The sequence below is a fragment of the Rutidosis leptorrhynchoides genome, chromosome 6, assembly GCF_046630445.1.
Source record: "Rutidosis leptorrhynchoides isolate AG116_Rl617_1_P2 chromosome 6, CSIRO_AGI_Rlap_v1, whole genome shotgun sequence".
NCBI classification, from domain to species: domain Eukaryota; kingdom Viridiplantae; phylum Streptophyta; class Magnoliopsida; order Asterales; family Asteraceae; genus Rutidosis; species Rutidosis leptorrhynchoides.
In genome coordinates this window covers 161,447,043-161,472,034 of record NC_092338.1, presented here as the reverse complement: position 1 = coordinate 161,472,034, position 24,992 = coordinate 161,447,043, and the positions used below count along the sequence as shown (strand labels likewise).

The 24,992-nt window shown below is 31.8% G+C and overlaps 2 protein-coding genes across 2 annotated transcripts; one reads left to right on the top strand and one right to left on the bottom strand.

Moving 5' to 3' along the window:
* Positions 1–15,940: 15,940 nt before the first annotated feature.
* Positions 15,941–18,887, top strand: LOC139853318 (uncharacterized). Its single transcript, XM_071842691.1, has 10 exons — positions 15,941–16,153; positions 16,286–16,450; positions 16,727–16,907; positions 16,982–17,038; positions 17,133–17,203; positions 17,515–17,593; positions 17,678–17,737; positions 17,910–18,010; positions 18,102–18,162; positions 18,334–18,887. Exons 1-10 carry the CDS (start codon positions 15,999–16,001, stop codon positions 18,721–18,723), a joined length of 1,320 nt encoding a protein of 439 aa, XP_071698792.1. The 5' UTR covers positions 15,941–15,998; the 3' UTR covers positions 18,724–18,887.
* A 1,095-nt stretch (positions 18,888–19,982) lies between these two features.
* On the bottom strand, positions 19,983–23,003 carry LOC139851366 (uncharacterized). The gene is made up of 4 exons (XM_071840392.1): positions 22,877–23,003; positions 20,536–22,786; positions 20,338–20,438; positions 19,983–20,225 (listed from the first exon to the last, which is right to left on the bottom strand). The coding sequence occupies exon 2, from the start codon at positions 22,642–22,644 to the stop codon at positions 22,021–22,023; it is 624 nt and encodes a 207-aa protein (XP_071696493.1). The 5' UTR covers positions 22,645–22,786; positions 22,877–23,003; the 3' UTR covers positions 19,983–20,225; positions 20,338–20,438; positions 20,536–22,020.
* Between the last annotated feature and the right edge of the window lie 1,989 nt (positions 23,004–24,992).

Below are 24,992 nucleotides of genomic sequence, written 5' to 3'. Positions count from 1 at the left end.
GGAGGGACTTCTAAAAAAAATAAATTGCCCCGGCCCGGGCTCAAACCCAAGACCTCCTGCTTAAACCAAATCACGCCTAACCAGTCTGCTACCCTTTCATTTCTGTTCTACCCAATGACTTATATCGATATAACCCGTACCTATATCAGTACCTCCTTCTTCTTCATTTTCAATTGATCACAGACCCATTAATTAACCATCGTTATTAATCCATTTTATTTAATAGTAAAAAAGAAAGCCTTGCGGCCCAACAGATAGATCCAATAAAATTTTACGGCCAGCATAACAACTAAAGTTGTTTGTTTTTCACCTAATTCTCGACAAAAAATGCAGTAATAGTCTAACATCAATCTCACCACGTCATTTTTCCACTAGCCTTAATATTTCCTTAACAATCATTGTCTATCATCTAACATGATCAATATCATTGTCTATCATCTAACATGATCACCAATCGTCCAACTTCAAGCAACAATAATTGGCCTACTAGTGCACAAAGGATCACGATGGCTCAAGTATAAGCACAAGTCCATAACCGTTTAATGGCCTCACTTTGGAATTATGCAGATATTTATAAGATTTGTGATCTTCATGGGATTCTTGTAGACAAACGAATCATTTGACCGTTCACTAATTTAATCGCCCCACCACTCCCTAATGTTGACTAAAGTTATAGCAGCACTTTACTCCCTTTTATTTTATTTATAACGTGATATAATATATATGGATCGGTTATGCTTGATTAGAATAAACGCAGCTGTAATCTTCCACTAACCTAAACTAATCGACACCTTTACTTTCTATCAACATCTTTATCATTTGATATAATATAATATATATCGACTTCTATCATTATTAAGGATTATCATCATCTATTATTTCCTATTATCACCCATCACTTATTTACTCAACACTGTCATTATTAATATCATACTTCACCTCATCTCCATCCTGCTTCATTGACAGAAAAGAAAAAAATACGTACAACGGTTTAAACAGAAGTAGGTATGCAAAGTTGCAGCAGCCTGTTTGAGCATTCATGACAGCGTAACAGTAGATTATTTGGTTTGTTTAATGGTGATAATGAACAATGATGTGGCGAGATAGAAGCAACGGCAGCAGGTGCAAATTTTTGATAGTGAAAGTTGTTGTTTGCAAGTGACGTTTGGATGGGTTTGAGGTAGGTGAAGGGATTGGCTCGTTGGTGGGTGTTCTTGGTCTGAAATAAAGACATATAGGCTACTGCAGTAGGAGTGGAACAACAGTAGCCTAGGTATGGTGAATCTATAGTGGTGGTGCTTAATGTTGATGAAAATGTTATCGATGGTGATAGGAGCTCACGGTGGTTGGTAAAAATGGTGGTTTGTCAAACGAAAAAGAAAGTAGTTTACCATAAAGCTTGATCGATTAATGAGGGTGGTTTCGGGTTGAAGATGGGTGCTGAGAGGACGATAGATGGTGGAAGAAAAATATGGGTATGCTATATTCTTATGGGTACATATATCTATGAAGGTGTATGTTTATGTAAGTATGTATAATGTTATTGATGGTAGTTGAATATTCGATTGGAACTATATCAAATTGTTTTACAGTGAATGCAGTTGACACCTAGTGGACTAAAGAATAGAGAAAAGAATGTAAAGTTGATCTTGATATTTCATTGAGTTTGTTTTGTATCGATGGTTTGATATCAACATGTAACAAACTAGAGACAGGAACAAAATCATATACAGTTCGATGGAGATGTGAAACAGATAAAGGAGAAAGAAATCAACTAATCTGATATAGATCTCTAACAGAATTTGTTTTGTTCTCGTGATGGAAATTTTGATTTGTACCAATTGGAACATAATGTATCAATTACTACAGCCTGATAGCGATTGAAAACAGAATACCTTATGTGCTGTATGTAAATATGTATATACTGTATTTATATATTTATTTATCTGTATAATGTATATATATGTATATAATTGTGTTTCTAAATATATATATATATATATATATATATATATATATATATATATATATATATATATATATATATATATATATATATATATATATATATATATATATATCTGTATTTATTTAACAATTTATATATGTTTATATACAAAATTCATAAATTTTGATCAGTAACAAATATAAATATATTACCATTATTAATAATACTAATAATCATATTACTACTAATAATCATATAAGTTGTATTATAATAACAATTATAATAATTTTAATATTAATAATATTAATAACCTTATTAATAATACTAGTAGTTATATTAATGATAATAATAATAATAATAATAATGATGATATTAATAAAGATAACAATAATATTATTAACAATTTAAATGTATCAAATTTTATATCTATATATTATAATAATATTCATAATACTGATATTAATATTCACTTTTAATATTTATTATTACAACTATATTTTAATTATTTAATATTTAATAATCATATGATATATTATATAATAACTTTTTATTGAATATTTATCATTTATAAATTATATATATATATATATATATATATATATATATATATATATATATATATATATATATATATATATATATATATATAAAATACAACATACCTATAATATTCATGCATAGAAATCATATGTATTTATATATAGATTCATTTTAAATTACACTTAATTATTTTGTATCTTATTTTATATATTTAATTCTAATGTTTAACTTTTACATATTATAATTTCAAATTATTATATATATCTACATTTATATATATACACATATATATATACATATTTATTTACAAACAATTGTTTGTGAGTCGTCGGGAATAGTTAAGGTCAAATGCATTCATGAAAAACAGTTCAAACATTTTGAGATTCAATTTAGTAGACCTTGCTTATCATGTCGAAACTATATAAAGATTAAGTTTAAATTTGGTCGAAAATTTCTGGGTCGTCACAGTACCTACCCGTTAAAGAAATTTCGTCTCGAAATTTGATCGTGGTTATTATGACTAACAACAGGAATGTTATTATGACAAATATAAGTTGATAATTATAGTTTTATCATCATTGAGTAATATGGATAAAACAATTTGATTATGTGAAGAGTACGAGTGAAGCTATCGCAAAAGAGTGAAACGAGTAAATGCAGGTTCATCTTATCCGGTGATGTAGTCACGGTTGTTTTCCGGAATTTAAGGGATCTAGAGAAAATCTTCGTAATAAGATTTGATTTTTGATTTTTTTTTCGGTAATTAAGGAAATTAGAAATCTTCTTTGATTAAATACAATAATCTGTGTCGATTGCTCTGTCGGATATTTCACTATAAATTCATCTTCTTTGTTTCCTTATTGTCACCACTCTCTTCTTACTTCAAGTCAAGCGAATAATGGTCCAGAATTCGTAGGTATGAAATTTCGAATGAACATAACTAACGTTCTAAGAGAGAAATTATAACAGCACGATCTTGATTGGTTAAATTACCAGAATTCAAGAGAAAAGATAGAACTATCAGAATTTTATGTTCTTGATATGTTTATAGATTTGATAGAATTGTAAAAGTCGTGTAGCATGGCACATGATGACGTTATGATCTGTGAATCATCATGTTTCATTAGAAACTCAGCATGACTTACTATAATATAATCATGTTGATCAAGTATCATTATATTATACTAACTCATGCATCAATTTTCAACACTACTTCAATAGAATTCATATTTTTAAGTTCAAATTTATCAGAAATTAGAAACTAAATCAGTTTCCTTTCTGATGTAACACTGATATCGCGAATAGATAAATGATTTCAGACAAGAATAGTTATGAAAATATCTTCAAAAATATCGAGGATATTTATAATGAAAGATACGATGATATCTTGGAATTTCTAATATCGAAGGATGATGAAGAAGATTTATCCTTAAAGGCTTAGAGTCAGGAGCAAGGTATTCGATAATAACTTCAGCAGATACTGAATCATTTGGATTCTTTGAAGGCAGGTTTTGTCTTTGTTATTTGTCCACAGCCTCCTTCATGGTTTGCTCAATTCGTTTTCTAGCTTCAAACTTTTTCTGAGCTTTACCAACACACTATTCTTTATCAACAACTTTTGACTATTTTGGTTGTCTACAGTTTCTGCTGCTTCATTCAGTTTTTTTTCAAAGTTCGGTGTATTGATTCATAGGCTGGGTGCTTTTTTAGAACTTCAGAATGAAAGATCATAACTCTAAGAGATAAATGTTATATGTATACATATAACTGTTGGTGTAGAAACGTTGCGAGATTTCAAAATACTGATTACTAATTCCCGATGGTTCGTATGGCAATTCTCGTTACAAGATGCAGATGAGTAAATGATGGGGTTTTGATAAATATAATGATTTTTCGGAAAATCAAAGATCAATGAAGTTGCTGGTAAGTTTACTGCTAATGTACTGGAATATAAACGGTTCCTCAGTAACGATGACGAAAGGCAAACTTATATATCAAGGTTATAATAAGGCTAATTTGAATGAAAGTCGAAGTTGACTTGCTGGAGCTGTGACAAAATTTGCTACTTTGAAAAGGGATTGCAAGGTTATTTTCGGTAACAACAACGCCAAAGAAGCTAGCGCAGATACGTGTTAAACGTTTACTTAGGTTCTGAGTGTTTTCAGGTGCATAACTATATGTATAAATCTTTCCTTCCGTAGATGAAGTGCGATTGGTTCATCCTCTCGATTGAGATGTTTTCAAGAATCATGAAAGGTTTGAACGCAGATTGTAATCGTCAAGATACAAATGAGGTTTAAGATGAAATCAAATGGCAAACTTGAAGAATTGTTTAGTTTCATATGTTATAATCAATATTTTAATTCATTTTAATTGTCCAATATTGATAGTCCACAGTTAACAGTCTACAGTTACTAATTCAATAATATATATAGTTTATAATATTCAAATTAATTAATACGTATCGTGACCCGTGTACATGTCTCAGACTCGATCACAACTCAAAGTATATATATTATTATAGAATCAACCTCAACCCTGTATAGCTAACTCGAACATTACTGCATATAGAGTGTCTATGGTTATTCCAAATAATATATATAGATGCGTCGATATGATATGTCAAAACCTTGTATACGTGTCCCGATATTTAAAGTACGTAAAATAAATAACAGAAATTAAATGACGATAAATTAAATTGCGAGAATTAAAATTGCGATAATTAAATGTAATAAGTTAGCTAGGAACAGTTAGCTAGGAACAGTTAGCGTGGATTCTTAACAAAATTCTTCTCATAGTTAAATTGTTTGTTTCTAACAAATTTTATTTTGTCCAATGTTTTCTTCATTATGCCACTTGTTGGATTCTGATAGATCAAAATCCAAATATGAAATTGAATGAAAATGGTTATTCTGCGGTGAACGGATACGTATATCTGTGGATGTAAGTAGGATAGTAAATGACTGTTGAATCAGATTCGAAGAATGTACAATGTATCTTATTAATGTGAAATCTAAATATTCCTCCGGTATTCCTACCCGTTAAAATATTTTCACCATTAACAGTTTGTACAAAAGAATTTCCAATTACAATCTTTATGAAAATATATATACATATATATTTTCTTCAGATGTAATCATGGATTTAATGAGTAGATATAATATTAACTCATTTGATTTACCATTAGAACTAGAATACATAATCTCTAAAACATTAGAGATTACATAATCATCATGAAGAACGAAGATAACCGACGTAGAACAGGATGTAGAACGAAGATTATGCTCGAGGTATAGATTGCGATGTTGAAGCGCGTGATGTTGAGGCTTATGTTATTGGTGGTACTGGTGTTGCCGGTGCTGTTGTTGAAGCTGGTAGGTTTTGTACCATGTTTTCTAAATTGATTACTCGAGCGCGAAGCTCGTTGACTTCTTCGATTACTCTGGGATGATTGTCAGTAGGAACGAGCGGATGAATAAGGTTTAGAATTTTAGATAGAATATAATCGTGACAAGATATCTGGGAAATAAGGGTGAAAATGGTGTTTCGGACTGATTCGCCGGTAAGTGTATCAGGTTCTTCACCAAGAGTGCAGGTTGGTGGGTGGAAAGGATTGCCTTCTTTTCGTCTCCATTGATTAAGTAGACTACGAACTCAGCCCCAATTCATCCAGAATTGATGATCGCTGATTGGTTGATCCAATCCGGTTACACTGCTTTCGGAGCTCGAGTGGAAATCCATATCGAAATAGCTGTCGGAATCCGAGGAACTTGAACTAGTTGCGAGTTCCATCTTGTACGGTCAGATAAAGGATTTTTCGATAAGAAATGATTTCCGGCTATCGGGTGGTATTCAAATTATATAGAATATCTATATATATAGAACAAAAGATTTCGTAGATTACGGAGGAATTTACAGAATATACTAGGCAAAGTTTACAGTAACATATACGCTAAGATATGAATTTTGTCTATACACTATTCATGCAATCAAGGCAGTAAGATGTGTCTAGACTAAGAATGATAAGCAAGTGATTCCCTAAGAATGATAAGCAGGTAATTTTCGACACAAAATAATAAGCAAAACTTTTGACATGCAGACACGGTCGAAGTCCAGACTTACTAATGCATCTAAACAACTATCAGTTACACACACTAATGCAAGACCTGGTTCACTAAGACCACCGCTCTAATACCAACTTTCATGACCCATCCCAATCCATCTGGACGAATACATTACATTTGGATACATCGCGAGGTACTTGACCTCTATATGATACATTTTACAAACATTGCATTCGTTTTTTAAATGAAAAACTTTCTTTATATTGAAAGTTGACGGCATGCATACCATTTCATAATATATCCAACTATAATTGACTTAGTAATAATATTGATGAACTCAACGACTCGAATACAACGTCTTTTGAAATATGTCATGAATGACTCCAAGTAATATCTCTAAAATGAGCAAATGCACAGCGGAAGATTTCTTGCATACCTGAGAATAAACATGCTTTCAAGTGTCAACCAAAAGGTTGGTGAGTTCATAAGTTTATCGTAAACAATAAAATTCATCATTTTGATAGACCACAAGATTTAAATGCAGTACACCTATCTCGTGTATGAAACTATTTTCATAAATCTTAGTAACCGTACACATATCTCGTGTACAAAAATATCATACACATAACATGTGTATAAAATCATTCTCTCGATACATAACATTCACTTTTCATTCATTGGACCTTAACATATAATGCGCATCAATAATATCTCCAAAACAGAACCTCTTATCTGTATAATATATAAACTTCGAAGTACTAAACACTACGCCCACTAGCTCTTCCGTCTAGTGAACATTCTGGGTGGGGGTGTTAAACCCGGTAGCTACCTTTAGAATTCGCGTGAATTAGGGCCATACCCGATTCTAATTCTTAGGTTACCAAGCAATAATAATCAGGGGAAAAATATTTACATTAATTGGTGGCAATTATCATGTCCACATAATTCAATAATAATCCACAGAACTTCTGTCTGCATAATAATTCATTCGAGAAATGTTTTGCTTGTGTCTATCTCGTCAAACATTTATAAAAGCATTTCATGTATTCGCAGTTCAAAAATATATTTTAAAAGCATATAATAAAGCAGTTTTAAAAACAGCGCATGTATTCTCAGTCCCAAAAATGTAAAGAGTAAAAGGGAATCAAATGAACTTACAATACGATATTTTGTAGTAAAAATATGCATACGACGGAACCTAACAATGCAGCGTTGGCCTCGGATTCACGAACCTATACCATTTATATATATATATATATATATATATATATATATATATATATATATATATATATATATATATATATATATATATATATATATATATATATATATATATATATATATATATATATATATATATATATATATGTATATATATATATATATATGTATATATATATATATATGTATATATATATATATATATATGTATATATATATATATATATGTATATATATATATATATATATATTAAAACACATAAATACTATAAACAAGTTTATATTAATATTATTAATATACTTCTTATATTCATAATTTATATATTATTTTGGTAAATAAATTAATAATTAATATTTATATATAATAGATTCCTATTAAAGTATTTTAATTAGGATATAATATATGTTATTATATATAAATGCTTAAAATGTATTAGAATTAATATTTACATATATGATTTAAATTAAAAATATATTTATATATTATTTGTAGCATAATTATAATAACATTTTATTCGAACAAAATAGTACCTAATATTAATATAGATGTAAAAATATATTTTTATATATAAATGTCTTTTAGTTTGTAAAAAAATTATAATAATTATGATAATAATACCAATACTTATTTTAATGACAATAATAATAATAATAATATTAATAATAATAATAATAATAATAATAATAATAATAATAATAATAATAATAATAATAATAAATCATGATAATAAAAGTAAATGAAATTGTTATAGGTTAATAATAATAATGATATTGATAATTTTTGTAATTCCAATAATACTAGTATTAATAATAATAATGATATTAATTAAAAATGACTACCTTAAATGGGAGGGACTTCTAAAAAAAATAAATTGCCCCGGCCCGGGCTCGAACCCAAGACCTCCTGCTTAAACCAAATCACGCCTAACCAGTGTGCTACCCTTTCATTTCTGTTCTACCCAATGGCTTATATCGATATAACCCGTACCTATATCAGTGCCTCCTTCTTCTTCATTTTCAGTTGATCACAGACCCATTAATTAACCATCGTTATTAATCCGTTTTATTTAATAGTCCAAAAGAAAGCCTTGCGGCCCAACAGACAGATCCAATAAAATTTTACGGCCAGCATAACAACTAAAGTTGTTTGTTTTTCACCTAATTCTCGACAAAAAATGCAGTAATAGTCTAACATCAATCTCACCACGTCATTTTTCCACTAGCCTTAATATTTCCTTAACTATCATTGTCTATCATCTAACATGATCACTATCATTGTCTATCATCTAACATGATCACCAATCGTCCAACTTCAAGCAACAATAATCGGCCTACTAGTGCACAAAGGATCATGATGGCTCAAGTATAAGCACAAGTCCATAACCATTTAATGGCCTCACTTTGGAATTATGCAGTTATTTATAAGATTTGTGATCTTCATGGGATTCTTGTGGATAAACGAATCATTTGACCGTTCACTAATTTAATCGCCCCACCACTCCCTAATGTCGACTAAAGTTATAGCAGCACTTTACTCCCTTTTATTTTATTTATAACGTGATATAATATATATGGATCGGTTATGCCTGATTAGAATAAACCCAGCTGTAATCTTCCACTAACCTAAACTAATCGACACCTTTACTTTCTATCAACATCTTTATCATTTGATATAATATAATATATATCGACTTCTATCATTATTAAGCATTATCATCATCTATTATTTCCTATTATCACCCATCACTTATTTACTCAGCACTATCATTATTAATATCATACTTCACCTCATCTCCATCCTGCTTCATTGACAAAAAAGAAAAAATACGTACAGCGGTTTAAACAGAAGTAGGTATGCGAAGTTGCAGCAGCCTGTTTGAGCATTCATGATAGTGTAACAGTAGATTATTTGGTTTGTTTAATGGTGATAATGAACAATGATGTGGCGAGATAGAAGCAACGGCAGCAGGTGCAAATTTTTGATAGTGAAAGTTGTTGTTTGCAAGTGACGTTTGGATGGGTTTGAGGTAGGTGAATGGATTGGCTCGTTGGTGGGTGTTCTTGGTCAGAAATAAAGACATATAGGCTGCTGTAGTAGGAGTGGAACAATAGTAGCCCAGGTATGGTGAATCTATGGTGGTGGTGCTTAATGTTGATGAAAATGTTATCGATGGTGATAGGAGCTCACGGTGGTTGGTAAAAATGGTGGTTTGTCAAACGAAAAAGAAAGTAGTTTACCATAAAGCTTGATCGATTAATGAGGGTGGTTTCGGGTTGAAGATGGGTGCTGAGAGGATGATAGATGGTGAAAGAAAAATATAGGTATGCTATATTCTTATGGGTACATATATCTATGAAGGTGTATGTTTATGTAAGTATGTATAATGTTATTGATGGTAGTCGAATATTCGATTGGAACTATATCAAATTGTTTTACAGTGAATGCAGTTGACACTTAGTGGAGTAAAGAATAGAGAAAAGAATGTAAAGTTGATCTTGATATTTCATTGAGTTTGTTTTGTATCGATGGTTTGATATCAACATGTAACAAACTAGAGACATGAACAAAATCATATACAGTTCGATGGAGATGTGAAACAGATAAAGGAGAAAGAAATCAACTAATCTGATATATATCTCTAACAGAATTTGTTTTGTTCTCGTGATGGAAATTTTGATTTGTACGAATTGGAACATAATGTATCAATTACTACAGCCTGATAGCGATTGAAAACAGAATACCTTCTGTGTTGTATGTAAATATGTATATACTGTATTTATATTTGTTTATCTGTATAATGTATATATATGTATATAATTGTGTTTCTAATATATATATATATATATATATATATATATATATATATATATATATATATATATATATATATATATATATATATATATCTGTATTTATTTAACAATTTATATATGTTTATATACAAAATTCATAAATTTTGATCAGTAACAAATATAAATATATTACCATTATTAATAATACTAATAATCATATTACTACTAATAATCATATAAGTTGTATTATAATAACAATTATAATAATTTTAATATTAATAACATTAATAACCTTATTAATAATACTAGTAGTTATATTAATGATAATATTATTAATAATAATGATGATATTAATAAAGATAACAATAATATTATTAACAATTTTAATGTATCAAATTTTATATCTATATATTATAAATATTCATAATACTGATATTAATATTCACTTTTAATATTTATTATTATAATTATATTTTAATTATTTAATATTTAATAATCATATGATATATTATATAATAACTTTTTATTGAATATTTATTATTTATAAATTATATATATATAATACAACATACCTATAATAATATTCATGCATAGAAATCATATGTATTTATATATAGATTCATTTTAAATTACACTTAATTATTTTGTATCTTATTTTATATATTTAATTCTAATGTTTAACTTTTACATATTATAATTTCAAATTATTATATATATCTACATTTATATATATACATATATATATATATATATATATATATATATATATATATATATATATATATATATATATATATATATATATATATATATATATATACATATTTATTTACAAATAATTGTTCGTGAGTCGTCGGGAATAGTTAAGGTCAAATGCATTCATGAAAAACAGTTCAAACATTTTGAGATTCAATTTAGTAGACCTTGCTTATCATGTCGAAACTATATAAAGATTAAGTTTAAATTTGGTCGAAAATTTCCGGGTCGTCACAGAAAATGTCGAGCTTTATAGTACTTGGCCTCAACAACCCTACCATGCGATTGCATGGGGTGCCTTTCCAGCCCACACTCGTTTGTTTTCTTGCTTGTCGACATATTATTTACTATAGCAAATAGTGTACTGTAGCAAAGTTGTTTTTACTGTAGCAAATAGTGATTTTCGAAAACATTGTAGCAAAATGATTTTTATTGTAGCAAATAGTGATTTTCAAAACTACTGTAGCAAATTAGTGTTTTACTTGTTCATCTTAAACGTTTTAGTTAACCTATCTAAATATCAATAGAATTAATAAACAAATGTTACTATCGTTTACTAAATAACTTGAAATTATATATATGTATATATCTTTATTTAATATACATAAATCAGTTTTTAAATACACATTGCAAGTTATTTATAATTAATTTTAATAATTAATATTCCAACTTATTGTATGTATATATATATATATATATATATATATATATATATATATATATATATATATATATATATATATATATATATATATATATATATATATATATTTACAAATAGAGGTTCGTGAATTGTCAGTCAATAGTCAAAGGTTAACTGAATATATAACATTAGTTCAAAAATTTTGAGAATCAATATTACAGACTTTGCTTATCTTGTCGAAATTATATAAAGATTAAGTTTTAAATTTGGTTGGAAATTTTCGGGTTGTCACAAGCAACATTCTCTTTTCCTTTTGTCAATTGGTTTCGAAATTAATTTGTCTTTTCTAGACTTGTTAGAACGTAGAAAACTGGTTGAATCACCGGTACCAGCACCCTTTTTGCTTATACTTTTCTGAGAAAAAACATTAGCAGACTCTTGGACCTTGTAATTCGGCTTATCAAGACTCATTGAGTTAGGGCTCTTTTTGTTTGAAGTGGGTTCAGAAAATGACGGGCTTGAATGTGATTTAGTATTTTTAGTGTGGCCCAATGGAGTAGTGATGTTACCTGATTTGACCCAGCCCACCGAACTATTGCATTTTAATTTTAGGTTGGGCCCAGAGGGTTTTGGGCTGCCGGATACATCTGAAGAGTGAGTTGATGAGTTAGGGTTTGGTTGTGTGTCTTGGAAATGTTAACATCGTTTGTAGGGTTAATAGGGCTAATGATTTCCTCAGTGCACGTGTAATTAATGCCACCTTGGGAATGATTCCCAAAATCACCACACGCCAACTCCTCATCTCCTACTGGTCGATCAGGGTTTTTCCGGCTATCATCATCACCGGAGTTCTGAGCAGTAACTGGGCTATTTCCCATCGACCTAGCATCATCATCTTTAACATCTGTATTGTTCTTGCAATCTTGCCTGGACTGTTACCCGAATCAATGTTATCACCGGCTTTGATTTGTTGATCATTAACATCATCTACATTTAGATTGTGAATATTATCTTCATCATCGAAAATATCAAATGTATCATCCACATAGTCATCGTCTGAATTTAATTCATCATCTTCATCAGGTTCCTCATTCTTATCAATATCATCATCACCAGAAACATGTTTTTTGAATTCAAATTGAAATATCTTATTTGGATCTTAACGAATACTAACATAACAAACAGTGTTACCATCAAAGAGGTTTACCCAACCATCATACTGAACATAACTTCGAACTCGGATTAGAACACTTGCAGAACTTAAATCTTGATTACCATCATTAATCGAACAATTTTCCATCTCAAAAATCTTACCCCACCAACCCGCAATACTTCTGAACGTGTCTTCATTCCAGCATGTGATTGGTACACCTTTAATGTTAATCCATACTAATCTACCAAGAGATTTGTACGAATTGCTAAGCACGCTTACATTACAACATCATTTATGCATGGCATGGCTTTTATCTTGAATTATCTTATTTGCTGCAATATTAGATTCACATACCACTAGCATATCCAACCCACCAAGATATATAATGGAAAAGTTACTCATCCCTTCTGCAATACATAGATCCTCGAACTAGAAAAAATATTCCATGCCTTTTAGTTCACAAATGATTAATCTCCCAATTAAATTGCTTGATTCACCTTTAAACTTAATAGTCCTTTCGTCTGTGAATTTTGTTCTATCTTTGATGTTATCAGCAGCATGACTCATTTATTTTTTACCAGAATCTTGCTTCGCTTGTTTATTCTCTTCCCTTAAACTGTTTAACATGCATCTTAAATCTTTCATCTTCTTTGTCTTTGAATGTTTGTTCTCTTCCCTTAATCTATTAAGTGTATTCCTTAAATCTTCCATCTCCTTTGTTTGCTTGTTCAACTTATCCCTTAAGTCTCGATGTTGATGGCCAGCAACCTCACTGAACTTTCTATCATCAGTGAAGGCGTTGCTATAACATTGTTGAACCGGCCTATTAAACTTCTGATGCATATTAATCCCAGAATTATCGTTCAACCTTTCTTTTACTTTGAAGATCTTGATTGTGGTACCATTTAAGGTGACCTTTTCCAGATCTGATAGCAAACTATCAGCATGTCTAACATTACCAAACCTCACGAATGAGAATCGAGCCCCGTTTTTTAATCTTTTGCTTGCCATGTAAATATTCCTTAAATCTCCGAATGGTTTGAACTTTTTCCATAAATCTTCAACATTCCAACTATCTGGGAAGTTGAAAAACATGAAAGAAGTCAAATGGATTTCGAAAAGCTTAGTAAATCTATCCCTAAGTCCCTCGTTGTACCTTGATCGACTCCCTGTAGCTCCATCGAAATTGAAAGTTGCCTCACCTCTCACTCTCTCTCTCCTCACACTCTCTCTCACACCCCCCATTTTTTTTAGGGTTTATGTTAATTGCAGCCCGTGGTTAAAAGTTTGTGAACTCTTGGAGATTCATTTTCGATCTCCATAGAGAATGATTAAAAAATTAACAAAATTACAAAATTACCCATAATCCCAATAGAGATTATGGGTATCTTCATAATTCCTTGGTAAAAATTACCCAAAATTACATGGGTTCATTTTATGTAGCCCGTGGTACCATTTACATCTCCTTTTCCTCTTTTTCACCTGAATTATTACCCATAATCCCTTCACCGTTATTACGAATCTGTGATTCCTAATGATCGACAATAAAATTGCAGGGAAAACTAGACAGAAACGAGGAAGAACGCAAGAAAATTAAGATTGCCTGCGTATATTATGACACATAAAAGCCTAAAATAAAAATGAATATCTAATTTAATTATTTTAGTTGAAAAAAATTACAAATTAAGATTAAGATAAATAATTAAAATTAATAAATATAAAAGATAAACTAAAAATTAATTAAATTAAAGAAGAAATTATTAACTAAATTTTAATATATGAAAAAAAAAAAAAAAAAAAAAGGTATACCGAAAGCATTTATTGTCTGCAATTAACGACCATTACATCAAGAAGTGTTGATTAACTACCCGATATTTGACCAGCACTTCTGAGTTTGTCTCCAATCTAAAAAGGCGAGGATAAAGATTGCATAATTTATCCTCTCCTAACCAATGATCGCGCCAAAACATCATAGAGCCTCCATCACCAGCTGTCTTGACAAAAGAATGTTTGAATGGGACGTAGTTAGCTTCAATATCCAAATCTGCACGAATAATATTACTTCACACGCCCGGTGTTGAGAGATGATGGATATCATCATTCAACATCAAGCCACCACAAAACCCATGAATACTACAAATGAATTTTACCCAAAGTGAATTGGTTTCGGTTTTGAATCTCCACCACCACTTCCCAAGAAGAGCAAGACTTTTAATTTTTAGTGACCCAATATTTAACCCCCCCCCCCCCCCCCCCCCTCTCTTCCCGTAAGTATTTAAAACATTATCCCATTTGACCCATGGAATTTTTTAGTCTAATCCCTACCCGCTCCAAAAGAAATTTCTCCTCACACTCTCGAGTAATTTTAACACATATGGCGACGCACGGTAAAGCGAGAAGTAATACAACGGAAGGCTCGCGAGAACCGATTTAATTTGGACCAATTTTCCTCCAAATGACGACGTTTTTGTTTTTCAACTTGAAAGTCTATTATTGAACTTATCAATAATAGGTTGCCAATCCTTTAGTTTCTTCAAGTTTGTCCCAATGAGTAAGCCAAAGTAAGTAAATGGGAATGAACCTACTTGACAATCTTTTAATTTAGAGTATTAAGTTTAGTATATTTTTAAAAAATGAAATTTAGTCGATAAATGGTGTATTAGATAAAAGTATATCTCATACATCAGAACTGGGCTTTAAGCCCATAAACTTCATAATCATTGGGCTTTAAGCTGCGAACTAATAATATCCAAAGTAAACGAGTCAAACTAGTAGAAAACATGAACATACAAAATAATCACAAGTACCGTTTACAAACTTATAACTACAATAGGCATAAAAATCGGCTTAAACCCTAGGGTTTCAACTGAGATAATAATGGAAGATAATGATCTCTTAATTACACCTGAAGACAACAATAACAACAAAGATGCTATTGAAGCTGAAGTTGCTCCGGCACTCATCTCCGTTCACCCTGCTCACCACTCCGTCTCCGTCGCCGTTGGCTCTGAGCTCCGTGTATTCAATCTCCGGTAAATTGATAATTTTTTGGAAAAGGGACTTTTGATTAATAATTTTTGATATAATAATAATAACACTAATTGAATGTTTGCTTTTGGATATGAACTGTAACATTTAAATTTGGCGATTTTATCGTGTTATAGAGAAGGATGTGCAGTTACGTTAGGAGGAGATGAGGTTTTTGATCATCGTAAGGAATCTATTCGAGCAATCCGATATGGCGCAAATGGTAAACTCTTTGTTTCTGCAGGAGACGACAAAATCGTTAATATCTGGTCTACAGATTCATGGCGTTGTTTGTATTCGATGTAAGTTATCTTTGTTATCAACATACTCATTACAATGCAATACTGGTAGTATTTTTCACCTTGTGTCCAATATCCCCTTTGTGATTAGTGCATTTTCGTCATATCTATTGTATATGGTTAATAGTTAATACCAATCAGGAAAGAATTGATTAAATAATGAGCAAATAGTAGCATTGATAATTATATTAACAATCAAAGATACCTATGTGCTTTAAGCATATTGCTCATTTTCATTTTAGCTAATACATAATAACTAACCAACTTTGATGTTAAAAGTTCAACAGAGAAGAAAGTGAGTGCAGTTGCTATAAGTGACAATGGTCAATATGTTTGCTATGCCGATAAATTTGGAGTTGTATGGGTCGTTGAGCTAGATGAGTTAAAAGAAGATCAATCATTAGTCCAGAAGAAAGGATCAACACTTCTTGCTCACTATTGTAGCATCATTACTAGTCTCGTAAGTAGTTAATTTTAATTGTCTACTGTTCATCTACAATGCAAACTTACTAACAGAAAAATATCATCTTGTAGGAATTTTCACCCGATGGGAAGTTCATTATCACTGCTGATCGTGATTCCAAAATTCGTGTAATTCACATCTCATACCCCACCGAATTAACAGTTTTACAACCAATAACTAAAAGATAACCACACGTGATCTTTTTTTTCCTTCATATCTCAGGTCTCCGTATTCCCCAAGGAACCCTTAAAAGGAGCTCATGAGATACAAAGTTATTGCCTTGGCCATACAGAGTGAGTTAGTTACTTTAAGCGATATTCTGTGTTTTTCTTATGCCCATTTATGGAGCTTATTACATTAAAATAGTATAGAAGTGTGTACACAACAGATGGTCTGGTATTGTACAATATGTGATTTCTGTTGTACTTTTTGGTGTATGACATAATTTTTTTTTGTGTGTAACAATCATCTCCTTAAACAAATATAAACTTAGCCCATTTGCAATGTACTTCACATCAAACCTAGTTTAAATAAGTATGTATATATTTGTTTTTTGCTAGTGACTATATTCATTATTGTCTCATGCATTTATGTACTATGACAGATTTGTGTCCAGCCTGGCCTTTGTTTTCAATCAGGACTGTCCACAAGGGTATTTAGTCTCTGGAAGCGGCGATTCAACAGTGAGACATTATAGAACCTTAACTTCTGTATAGTTCGACAGGTTAGTTATGTATGCTAATAAATTTTATATTCTTGTGTTGTAGGTTCGCTTGTGGGATCTTACGTCTGGGTCGCTTCTTCACACGTGTGAAGTTGGATTACAGGTTTCTCATGTTGCTCTTAAGTTATCAATATTTTACGTTTACTTTTTCTATTACTCTGGGCGAAATATATTATGTGCACGAAACAAATTTTTACATGTTATCACGCAAATTTTGGTATATCCCTCTCTAAACTCTATTAGTCCACTTGTAAATTTCTACTGGCTGCTTACAGGTTGGACATCAACAAGCCAATGTAACAGAAATCGATAATTATGTAGTTACGGATCTTTGTGCAACACCTGATGGATCATCAATTTATGTAGCTGTTCAAGGGTAAAGTCTTCTTGATATTTTAACATACGCTCAAAAGGATTTAATGATGATTTTGGAAAGTGAAAACTTACGATTTGGTTCTGATTTTCAGATTTCCAGGAATAGTGTTGTTGAGTTGTGATCTTTCTGCCAAAACTCTGTCTTTCTTAAGGGTGAGTATCTCTCGTCTTGCGGTGTTACTCAACCATGTACTTTAATAATGGTTTGGTTTTTGCTATACTAACTACAACGGGTCGGAAATAAAAAAGAACCCTTATTAAATGTTAGTACAACTTACGTTTACTGGGACGTAAAAAAGTCTGAATATTGCTTCATATTTACAGGTGGTGTCTATTATAGGAGAAGACTTCATTCCAACAAGCTTAGGAGCTTCATTTTCATCCGATTATCTATGGATGGTGATGGGCGTCTCCAACTTGCCTGGTTTTAATTCTTCACCACTGGCTCGAGTTCGTGTAATCTCTGGTTTAGCAAAAAGCAACTCGGCATCTGGTAACGATCATCATAACGTATTGGATGATAAAGACGTCCCTTGTGGAGAACAACTGTTGCAAAAATTGCAAGGAAGCTTATCAATTGACAAAGACGTGTTCTCGGCTGCTGCTGAAGCTGTGAAAACATCAATGCGTAATCTATTGATTAAGAAACAGTATTCGTCTGATAAACGCGAGTTCAGAAAAAGAGGTCGAAACGATAAGAAAGGGAAAAGATAGTGAATACCCTCATTAGAGGTAATATTTATGTATCTTTTATGTGTTTTAAACCATGTTGCTTAGAAATCACGACATGAATCGGGGAGTTATTTTGTTACCGTAGCTTTGTATTACAATGGCAGTTTTGCTGGATGTACTTCAATTATTTCAGAGGTCATAAACTTAGTGTCGCAACTTCAATTGGAGTAACATTTTAGATCGAGTGGTTCCTTTTATGTGCTCGTTCTTATGTGCAGATGTTGCAGTTTCATTCTTTTAACATTTTTTGTTTGGCTTTAACAACGTTGTCAGAAGTCTTGTTTTAGCTATTCAAGACTTCAATAGTGTAAATTGCAAATAACATTCGGTACATAAACGTCAAAACCCTAATAATAACATATAAAGAGAAACCAATCCGCTAGTAATTAAAGTGTCTACAAACAAACAGTGGTAACTACGTCAGCTGGCAAAATGTGCGAGATGGTTGGTCACTCATCATAATCCAAGCCATATCAAGCTTAATGGCCGCTTAGTAATAGCCTTCGATAACTCAACTATATTCTAATAGTGATAAACGACTTCTTTTACCATAGGGTAAAAGACGGTTGTCTCACATCCCATATCCTCATATCTCACCTTACATCCGTGAGAGATCGAGTATTGTTGTTATTGTAATAGTGATAAATGATTCAGCCGAGATTAACAATGTTTAGATAATCATATTGAGCTCAAATATAAAAATAATAAAGGCTCTTCTGTCAAGCTCGAGCTTGGCATTGTTTTTCGACCCCACATATTTAAATCCTTGGTAAAACAATAGACTTGGATTGCATATTCTATGATGATATGATATAGACATATGCTTACTAAAGATCGAACACATTAGCATCACCTTAGCATTTCTTACGAAGACTAAAGAAAGGTTGAACCCATATTCATGATATCCCTTTTAGAAAACATAGAACATACTGTACTAATGTTTACTCCCTCCTACCCAAATCTATCATCTCCAAACAAAAAACAAGTAGTTTAAAAAAATAAGGTCTACGAATACCATTTCACCGTGTATTCTGACTATATGAGATCCCAAAGTTTCAAACATGTTTCAATCTACCTGTGGTCTATGGATGCCAACTTTTTGCAGCTTGTCTGTGCTGCTGTTAATCAAGTTTCACTGTATCATGTAGACAAATAATGACATGCTGGATCATCTAAAATGGGTAAGGTCAAATTGAATTATTAGGACCCTCTCTACTCACAATTACAGAAAAACACATAGATGATGTAGAATTAACAGTTTAACACTGACATTCACCTTACAATGTAGTAGTAGTTTTTAAAGAAGATTAATTTTAACCCAAGTCATCTCATGAGATAAAACAACCATAAGCTTCGAATAAAGTCTTGCTCAAAAGAGAATTAAAAGTGCGATTAAAAAACTAAACAAAAGAACAGCCATAGTGAGTACTGCTTCGGAAGATAGCCCTCTGAAGATGCTACTCTCCCATCTACAGCTTCTTCAACTGCAACGCATCACACAGTATGTAAACATATAAACATATAATTAATAACTGTACTTTAATGACAAAGCTATTCCCATAATATGAAAATATTGGCAAAACAAAAACAACCAACCTTCAAAAAGAAGTTATACTCGAAAGATTCACAACTACAATCTATAACCAATGTATTCTGAAAGCACAACTTCCCAAAGAGTGAAGAAAGTGAAGAAATCCCTGACATATACAACGTAACATATAAATTAATATCGTTAGAATCAACAAATTATAGAAATTTAGATTTAGATACAATCAAGGCTTGCAAAATTCTCACCTTTAACTGAAGTGGCTTGGGTAGATTATTAACATCTCGAAAGACGATCCATCTATCATTTGAAACACCAAAGGAACATTGACATTGACCTTCATCCTAAAAACTAATGTAAGCTGCTACCCGATAAAACCGTACAGAAGAAATGGCGAAACAAGTAAGCTATTTTACTTCCTCTTCTTCCCACTTTTCTATCTTAAAAACCAGAAAAGATGACGAATCGGAGGACTACAACAGAAGACTTGAAATTCTATTTCTATCTTATGGAAATAAATAAAAAAAAGTAAGAACTGAAAGAGGAAAAAAGAAAAACTGATGACCCAGTATGATCAGAAACTATCAGAAATGGACAGGAGAAATTAAGTAAGATCCGACAGCTGCAATCAGACAACAATACGAGACGGGAACATCCTAATGCCAGATCGATGATTTTAATTACTGTGATGAGAGCCAAGTGACAGAAATAAAGTAAGATCCGACAGCAAATGAATGACTCGTTAACGTTTCACCATATACAAGAATAACAGCCTAGAAACCTATTTTGAAACTAGGCAGTTCAACCTCAGCAGAAGAGTACGTATACTGCAGCTGTGCACTAACAGATTCGTTGAAAACACGGACTGATCTCTCTTTGAAACTTAATAGATATACAGGAAATGAATCTGTCAACCTGTTAATGGAAGCAAGAACATTGTAATAAACCTTTCTTAGAACAACATTTGTCTCCATTACATATAATCCAGCCTCATTAAGTCCCATACCTAGACCAAACTTCAATCTCCCAAGAAGCTTTAACAAGTTATGGATCTGTATTAACATTCAGAATACTGATACTCTACCACCAACAACCAGCCAACTAAAAAGCCAACGCCTTTTTACACCCAAGATTTGCTTCCATACTTAATATGACCCAGTACCAAAAAGTCCCATTAATCCCAATATTACCTTCCGTCTCCAAGAAATCTTCTAATATATGGATCTGTATCAACTTCCGGAATATTCATATACCACCAAAGCAGCCCAACCCTTTTTACACCGACAATCTGCTTCAATAGTATACAATCTAACATCAATATACCCCAAGCTTCGATTCCATTGAAACTACACCAAGTTACGAATCTGTTTCAACTTCAAGAATATCAACCTACCACCAATCACTAAGGCAGCCAAGACCTTTTAACAGCCAGAGTCAACTACCACAACTTCGATCCAACACCGGTATCAATATACCACGCCAATATCAACCCAACTACGATTCTCAAGAAACTTCAACAAGTTACGAATCAGTTTCAACTTCAAGAATATCAATCTAACACCAACCACCTTGTACCATTACACGATAACCATAACTACACAGAAAATTGTATGAAACTAGAAAATACCACTGACTTACTTACTTACTTATTCTATATACAGCCTAAACTAAACATACGAAAACAAAGTAGATATCTTTATTTACATGAGCGGTATACAACCACTCCTAATACATCAGTCGTCGAGATTAAGAATGCGACGAAGTGTCTTTGTCGCAAACTCATCATCATTATCATCATCACTTTTAAAAAGATCTTTACGGAACGACTTACTATAACCATGACCCCTAGTAGGTGAAGGTGGTGCAGATTTCGGTGTCAACAAGCATATATCCGAAACCGAAACTAAAGGCAGCTCAAGTGAAACAGTCCTTTTAGGCTTGATCGAAAAATTAGGCATAGGCAATGAGCTAGGTGGTGGTGAATTTGAATAAGCAGGTCCAGCCCATAACTCAGAATAAAAATAATCATCATTCATCAAATTCAAATTCAAACCATCACTTTTTTGCTTGACATCAAGTGGTAAAGGAACAGATTTACTTTTAGTAATTCTTCTAATCTTCTGATCACTAACATGTTTTTTCAAATTATTTGATGATGGTGTTTTAGGACTTGAATTAGATAAGGAGTGTTTGGTAACAGGTGAAGAACGAGGCTTAACCGGGTTAGGAAGTAGACCCGACCCGGATTGAAAAGTACGGCAATTAATATCTCTAAACGAATCATGATGATTTCGCCTACCGTTTGTGTAGCTGTTATTAAACTGCTCCTGTTGTGCATATACCACAAGTGTCTCCATTTTCCTCAAATTCTTCAAAATTCAAAACCAGATCTGAACAAAACGGTTACTTTTTATCAGATCTGATCACAAGATTGTTGATTTCAGTGAAATGAATCGATTCAGCGAGCATATACTTGTGTAATTCGTCGATTTCTCAGATCTATGAACAAATTAACATACATGCATCGCTTAATTACAGATTTAGAGATAAATATTTTAGAAAATTGAAATCGAGAGACTGATTTATTACCTGAAATGAGAGGATGTAGATCTACTACGCTGGATTTGTGAATTTTTAAGCAGGTAGTTATTTTGATGAATTTAGAGAGCTTTAGAAAAAAACTATATTTATGCAGAAATAATAAAGAGAATTTTTAATTTTAATTATCAGATATCAGATATTTATTTGATTAAAATAAATAAAACGAAAACGGATTTCAAATAACTCACAGTTGTATTTAAAGGTAATTGTTACGTCCGTTTGGCATGAAAGTTTTTACTCACCGTAAATGATTCGAGCTCGACTACAATCGAGTTTGACTAGGCTTGAAGTTTGACTCGTTTAAATTTTAAAGAGGTCGAGGTCGATTTGAGTTTTTTTTTTTTGAGGTCGATTTGAGTTGATTCGAGCTTAATATATTAGATTCTAGTTTGGCTCGGTTGATATTATAAAAATTTAAGTTGAGCTCGAGTTCGACTCGTTAAAATTAATACGGAGTAGTATGTATGATTATATGTTTGTCCCGGTTGATATTATGTGTTCGACTCCTTTCAGACTTGTTTAGTGTTTTGGTTTCTTTATATGTTGTTGTTTAGCTCGATAGGTGTTTGTAGTGGATGTTTGTTTTGGTGTGAGCCTCGTTGCCTCTGTTTGTATTTTTGTTGCGAGTTTTCATCTTTTTGATGAAGCTCGAGTTTAATAAAGTTAAAGTTTTTAGCTAAAAAAAAAAATATGTTTGACCCGGCGTCCCACAATAAGTGTTCACTATTTAAAGTCAAATTTTCTCAACTTTGACCATAAATATATTTATTTGTATCATATAATAATAATAAGAATAATTGTATGAATGAAAATACATTTAAAAACTCAATTCATTCATATAATTTTCATCAAATATTATATAATACGAATACAAATATTTACGGTCAAAGTTGAAAAAAATTGACTTTGAAAAGTCAATAGTGAACACTTATTGTAGGACGAAGGGAGTATGCTGTATAAATATTAACACAAAAAAAAAATATGAATTAACAAATCGTTTAGATTGGTAACTTTGTTCGAGCTCGTTTACTAAACAATTTTCAGATATGTTCATGTTGGGATTTCGACTTGAAGCTCGTATCGAATCGAATCTTTTAATGAGTGAAGCGTGAGTAGCCCATGAGCGCCTAGGTTCATTTATACCTACTTGATGTTGAGTTCATGGTGTATCTTATGTAAATGAATGGCAAAGCATCATTGGATAATATAAAAATAGGAAACAAAATTACAAGGGTAGTCCTTTGTGGTTGTTAAAAAATACACGGATAATTCAAACTTTATTTTTCAATCTAACAGTCCGAGAGTTTGTACCCTTTTACCTTTTACTAAATAGTCCAGTGGTTATGTTCCTGAGTTCCTTGCAATAGGTCTTAGGTTCGAATTCTGTCTAAGACGAATATTTAGTGGTGGCCAGTGATGGGTTGGAAACACTCAGGGAGTATTCATGTTGGGCTGCGTACACTAGAGTATGGGGTCGGATTACTCGCCCTCCCGGGTAGCCCGAGCAGAGAAAACCTTCTACCTTTTACCCTTTTATCCTTTTTAGTCTGAGAGTTTGTACCTTTTACACCGAAAGTCCAAAATTGTCACGGGCGTTAGATTTCTCCGTTAACCCCATTTAACATGTTCCTATTTTTTTCTTTACCCACCTGGCCACCTCGCCACCTGTGATCATATCTTTGCTTTTTTCGAAAACTAATTAATATAACTGAACCCAATTCCCTTCAAAAATCTCAAATCCCATCAAAATCCCATCGGGTCTCGGATCCGGATCCTATTTTTTTAGAACCAGTTTTCGGCGGATCCGGTTTCGGGTATTTTTTCGGATCGGATCATTTTTTTGTGCACATCTATTCAAGTCGAGTTCGAACATAGTATCGAACGAGCCGAGCTCGACTTTTTACTGCTCGACTCGAGTTTGGTTCGTTAACAGCCCTAGCCATATCCGCCTAAGAGAAACTAACTGAACAAGATGACATGACATCAATGTTGGCTGCATAAGTCCATGCAACAGGTCGCTATTCGGTCTAGACACCTTTCTATATGAAAGTCAAAAACTTTTAGTTTTTTATGGTTATTTTAGTTAACATTATTATTATTATGA

What these genes read in the sequence shown, in the direction of transcription:
- LOC139853318 (XM_071842691.1), top strand. Translation starts at nt 15,999, where the DNA reads ATGGAAGATAATGATCTCTTAATTACACCTGAAGACAACAATAACAAC. An exon ending in TGGCGTTGTTTGTATTCGAT is followed by an intron (nt 16,451 to 16,726) that starts GTAAGTTATCTT and finishes TGATGTTAAAAG; the next exon opens with TTCAACAGAGAAGAAAGTGA. An exon ending in ATCGTGATTCCAAAATTCGT is followed by an intron (nt 17,039 to 17,132) that starts GTAATTCACATC and finishes TTCATATCTCAG; the next exon opens with GTCTCCGTATTCCCCAAGGA.
- LOC139851366 (XM_071840392.1), bottom strand. Translation starts at nt 22,644, where the DNA reads ATGGAGACACTTGTGGTATATGCACAACAGGAGCAGTTTAATAACAGC.